General features: G+C 39.8%; 1 protein-coding gene across 1 annotated transcript in view; it reads left to right on the top strand.

Annotated features, from left to right (window-relative positions):
- The window catches only part of LOC308302580 (NACHT, LRR and PYD domains-containing protein 3-like), a gene marked incomplete at its 3' end in the record, with an annotated part of 35603 nt that overhangs the window by 24406 nt on the left and 5197 nt on the right, over positions 1-6000 (top strand). Inside the window, exons 6-7 of the mRNA XM_080746836.1 lie at positions 2894-3064; positions 5894-5943. Coding sequence (XP_080602962.1) covers positions 2894-3064; positions 5894-5943 — 221 coding nt within the window. The remainder of the gene's footprint in view (positions 1-2893; positions 3065-5893; positions 5944-6000) is intronic.

Below are 6000 nucleotides of genomic sequence, written 5' to 3'. Positions count from 1 at the left end.
TTGACAACATTAAAATGCTTTTTATTACAGGTGATTCTGGTTGAGCGGCACGTATTCTGGCACAGTATTCCGTCATACAACCAGGGCTAGTGTAGTGTGTGGGTGAGTCTATGTAAAGGTATTTCATATAGGGCTGGGATGCGATTAAAACATTTAATCTAATTAATTACAGGCTCTGTGATTAATTAATCGCACATCGATATTTGACCTGAGAAGCATTTTTTTTCAAGTAAAACACAATTTGTTGTACGAGTGAATGAACGAGGGAGTTTTTTAAATCTAAATTTCACATCCACTGGGCAAAGCAAAGCGCTCTGATCGGCTACTTCTCCCTTTGTGTTTGTTGTGTAAGTGCGATTAAAATGTGTTAATATTTTTAATCGCGTTAATTTTCTGTAATTAATTAATCGCAATTAATCAGTTAAAGTCCCAGCCTTATAAAACTTATTTTTGTATATATGAAAAAGTTAAATAAATTAATTGAAACTAAAATAAAAACAACAAATTAACAATAACTAAATAAGAAATATAATTAGATTACATTAACACAAGTTTTCCATCATGTCTGTTGAATACAGTAACGAACGGCAGGCTGCGCACACACATGACATGCGCGTGCATGTGACGTGACGTGCATGTGGCGTCATGAGAATAAAGTTCCTCTACTTCAAAAATCCACATCACACCACTGGGTTTAAGTATATGTGGAGATTACCTTGATTAATTGATTCACGTTTAATTAGATGGAGCCAGACAAAGCCAGACAATAGCGATTGTAATTATACTGTAACTAGAAAGGTGCAATTCTGGTAAATTGTGAGTGTGTGGCACTGACACTGACCATTTATATTATATATTGTGATGTCAATGAAGCATGATCAACCTTTCTAATTGGAAATTGTATTATAACAAGATATCTGGATTTTTCAACGCAGATAACATCAAAAGGTCAAAAGGTTAACAAAAAACAGGTTCACTTTAGCTGCCTTAAAAGTTCTGGACCTATAACAATATGAAATGCAAGTTATCCATTAGAATGAACAAAGGCGGACTCCAGTGCTCTAGAGGTGGGGGGAAAAACTAGAACATTTGTCTTGAATATTTAGGAAAAGTCATGGAAGGGCACATTTCTGAGAGCTTCATGAGCATTTTCCACTTCTAAATCTCAAAATTGTTCCAAATGACAGCTTAGACACCTGTGTGTGTGAAGACACAAGAATTGTCCATATGGAATATTTTCCACTAAGCATTTGGGATGATAGTTCTGTGTGTGTAGCACACTATTCAGATCTGTGGGTTTGCGTTAAATTGTGGTGTTAAGATGTCCCTCTGTGCTCGGGTGGCACGGTGTTAAAGTCCCTGCCCTCAATTTATAATTTAGGCATTTAGCAGACGCTCTTGATCCAGAGCGACTTACAATAAGCAGGTAATACATCAATACAATAAGCAAGATGATATGTCAGTACATCAACAACAATACAAATGCATATGAATATCAATCTAGAAAACAATAACGTAGGTTGACCATGCACCTAATCAGTCAAATCTTTATGTAAAAAATCAAACCTCGGTTCGAAGTGAAGCGGTGAATTTTTATTCTATGTGTTCTAGAGCTATGAAATCTGTGTTCTAGATCTACACAATGTGTAGATCTAGAACACAGAATGTCATTCTGTGTTCTAGATCTATACTTTTCATGTGCTTCAGTTCTATATTTTTATGAATTCTGAATAGCCGGGGAGCCACTGGGCCAAAATGAGAGAGGACCTGTGATGTCATGACATACTCCAAATTTTTGTTTGTCCTATTAATTTGGTCAATAAGGTACACAGAATGAGAGGCCTGCTCTGCCGGAAATCCTGCGAAAAAAAGTTTCCCATTGACTTCACTATACTGGAAAAAAACACGCCAAAAAAAGTAGCATGTGAGGGGTCAAACTAAGGGTTCTTCATGATTCTGAATCCATTGCAAGCATTTGTTTTGCATGAAAAACATTCCTTGGGCTAGATTTCAGCCTCTCAAACCTGTGAAAAGCGATGAGTCATCACTTTTCACCGTTATTTTGGTCCGTTTTCTAGCCCAAGGAATGTTTTTCATGCAAAACAAATGCATGCAATGGATTCAGAATCATCAAGAATCCCTAGTTTGACCCCTCACATGCTACTTAAAGCATATTTTCTTTGGTGTGTTTCTTTCCTTTATATTGAAGTCGATGGAGTGAATATACAAATGGCCATAACTTTTTTTCGCAGGATTTCCGGCAGAGCAGGCCTCTCATTCTGTGGACCTTGATGACCAAATTAATAGAAAAAACAAAAATTAAAAGTATGTCATGACATCACAGGTAACATCCTATTCTTTGAGCTTTTGGGCCTGTGGCTCCCCGGCTAGAATGAATGAATGATTTTGTCTGGAGGGCCAAATTGTCATGTGAAGCTTGACCAATCCTCAATTCTGCATGTACGGGACATGTACGGGACAGATAAAGCCACTCCTTGAGAATCTATGGGAATCCTCAAAAAAACATGTACGGGACAGACAAAGCCACACCTGGGAAGCAGCTTTCACCGCTTCAAAAACCTAAAAATGCTATGGAGCTTCATGTATGGTCATTGAGGGTAGGTGAGTGCTACAGTAAGTGCTATGGGTTTAGGTGGAGTCTGAAGAGGTGAGTCTTCAGGGAGATAAAAGGGAGCCCTGCATAAATTAACCACACATATTAATTATTTTTACAGACTTCAAACACAATAACAAGCCGTGTGTGTGTGTGTGTGTGTGTGTGTGTGTGTGTGTGTGTGTGTGTGTGTGTGTGTGTGTGTGTGTGTGTGTGTGTGTGTGTGTGTGTGTGTGTGTGTGTGTGTGTGTGTGTGTGTGTGTGTGTGTGTGTGTGTAGTTTGTCAGGCTGCATGGTCTCAGAGGAAGGCTGTTCTGCTCTGGTCTCAGCTCTGAGATCCAACCCCTCCCACCTGAAAGAGCTTGATTTGAGCTATAATCACTTGGGAGACTGTGTGGAGCATCTCACTGCTGGAGTGAAGGATCCAGGCTGGGGATTAAAGACTCTCAGGTAGGGAAAGACACGCTGCCACTCAGTGCCAGTGGCTTCTAGTAGGTTTAGAGGAGGGAAATCATACTCTGATGCTGAATAGCAGGGCTTTTCAACTGTTCTGTGCCCTAAACTATTTGAAGAGTCTTATTATGAATTCTAGTGCTTAATTTGAGACTTCACTCCATCACAACATGGTTGATGCCTACCATGTCTGTACTGACTGACAGACAGTAAAGGGTCACACTCACATGTATTTGTGAACATAACAAAGCAAAAACTATTTATACAGCAGTAATTGTGCTAAAGTAACAGGCATGTGTTGGTAAATCACTTTAATTTCTAGGTATGGAAAATAAACTGCATATGTTAGGTAAACTAACTAGATAGATATAGTTTCCTTTTCTTCATCAGTCACATACAATATATATATATATATATATATATATATATATATATATATATATATATATATATATATATATACACACAAAATAACAACAAAAAAAAACAGAAAATGCTCAATAGTGGAGATACAAGGTTTCTACACTACAGTGACTATAGGGTTTATATGGAGATACAAGGTTTCTACACAACAGTGACTATAGGGTTTATATGGAGATACAAGGTTTCTACACTACAGTGACTATAGGGTTTATATGGAGATACAAGGTTTCTACACTACAGTGACTATAGAGACCCGACCATGTACTGTATATGGAAATATGCTGTGAGACCCCAAACATGCTTACTCAGTTATTCGTTATGTGAAAATCCTATGACGTCTGACATCATCATACATACAATCCTTTAAAGCCCATACATGGAGATCCCTGTCTGTAGAAGAAGCCGCTCCGGTATGGGCTGTCTTGGCCATATATGGATTCTGTTAGTGTGGTACGTGGCCAAAGTGGCCACCATCTATGGGCAGCCGTTCCCACATGAAGTCCTTTATACGTATATGGACTTAATATTGATGACATCTGTCTGGGATCTCCATATATGGGCATGTTCTGTTAGTGTGGTTCCCCTGACATCACAGTGATGTCAGAGCGGCAAACCAATAGACCGTAGAAAAGCGTAAACGTCTAGACCAGGGGTCCTCAATAGGCGGACCGCGGTCCATGTCCGGACCGCGAGGCACCGCCGACCGGACCCAGGACGAATTATAGTAAAAAAAAAAAAAAAAAAAAAAGTGGAAAAACATCTCCACGTTTTTGTTTCCACTTCTCGTATTCATTCACTTTCATTGCATGCGCTGAGTGTGTGTGAGAGAGAGAGAGAGAGAGAGAGAGACAACAACGCGGTGATTGGCTGATGCCTGGCAACAAAGTATTATGGGCTGTCATGCCTTTGACAACGATGCGCTGATAGGCTGTTGCTACAGACAGCGGATGTTTCGGAGCAGCAGCAACACCAGCAGCCACCAACAATGCAACTAGTTATAAATCAGTGGGGTTTCATTCACGCTAAACATCATCAACGTGAATACGTTTGCAGGATTGTAATCTTATCTCCAGAGTTTGTCGCGACGTGCCACGGCCCGTGACGGCTGCCTCTCTTTCTGCATGGATGTTGTTCTCCCATGGTTCTCCCCACCGGGGGAAATGGATGTGCTGTGTGGCAGCGCGCCGCATCCAGTTGGGGTTACCGTGCGTCGATACCACGATGCGACGCTGCGCAGCCGTCCGCGTTCAGTGTGTGCTCCCCTGTCTCTGACGCGCGACACCTTGTTTTCATATCGATATTCACGTTGCGACACAAGCATAAATTATTCGAAGATTATCCCAGTTTGTTAAAAGAAACCAGAGCACTAGCGCAAAATATCTCTGCTCCATTGAACATTCTGTTCTCCCTGCTTTAAAGGGTTGTTTCTCTTCAATCAAGTAATGCCCCCAAATGATTTTGGAGGAGTCCCCAGCCCAGATGACAGTGAAGTCATAATTTAAGGACCCTTTTAATAAAGAAAGAAACAGGAAAAGACCATTACTGCATGAAGCCTGGTGGGCGAGGTTATCAACAAACTACTACTAAAAAAACAACAACAACACATCAGCCATTGTAAAAAAATAAGAAAGGGATCCCTAATTATGTAAGATGAACAATAATGAGAGCAAGTGGTCATGACCTGAGGGCAAGTAGAACATGACCTGTACTTTCCAAGTGCCTCTGAGACCATAGTGTCAACCCCTGGTTGGTACTTTTTTGTATCTTAGCCTACTATTTAAGATTGACCGACATAATAAAAATAAGCGAATATAAATATATTTTAATATATATATATATATATATATATATATATATATATATATATATATATTAATTGTTTTATTTTTTCCCCGGACCCGGGCCTGTTTCAAAAAAATATTTGTGGACCTTCAAGATTTGTATTTGAGGACCCCTGGTCTAGACAGACAGACGGACAGAGACATGATGTGCCGTTTCACATACTGAACTGTGACCTTTGGTCGCAATAAGACCTGAGTTTCCTGCAGTACACCAAGTCTCTTCACCAAAACAATGTGTCACTTTGTGACGTGTTGTGAGCTTGTAGATCAGCTATTTTTGGTGAATGTTCCCCCCAGAATAGGCATGCTGGGGTTTAAGTGGTTAAACGTCAAGTATAAAGGTTATTTTCAATCTGTTCTATAATTGAAACAGATATTCTGTCAAGTATTCCTTGTGACATAAACTGTATCTTAGGGTTTACATATTTGACATTAATTTAAGGTACTGTAAAGTAACAATGTAATTCAGGGGTGTTGTGGATGAATACGTTATTTACAGACATGATTTAGAACCTCTGCTATAGGATATGAAGGCCTGACTTTGTCTCTCTTCCTCCCACAGTGTGGACCATGGTGGAGAGAAGATGCTGAAACCAGGAGGTCTGAGGAAGTGTAAGTGTTTATTCTGTTTTATTCATAAAATCAAAGCAGCACAAACAGCATGTGACA

Source organism: Nannobrachium achirus (genome assembly GCF_963921795.1).
Source record: "Nannobrachium achirus genome assembly, chromosome: 17".
NCBI lineage: Eukaryota > Metazoa > Chordata > Actinopteri > Myctophiformes > Myctophidae > Nannobrachium > Nannobrachium achirus.
This window is presented reverse-complemented; position numbering and strand designations above follow the sequence as displayed.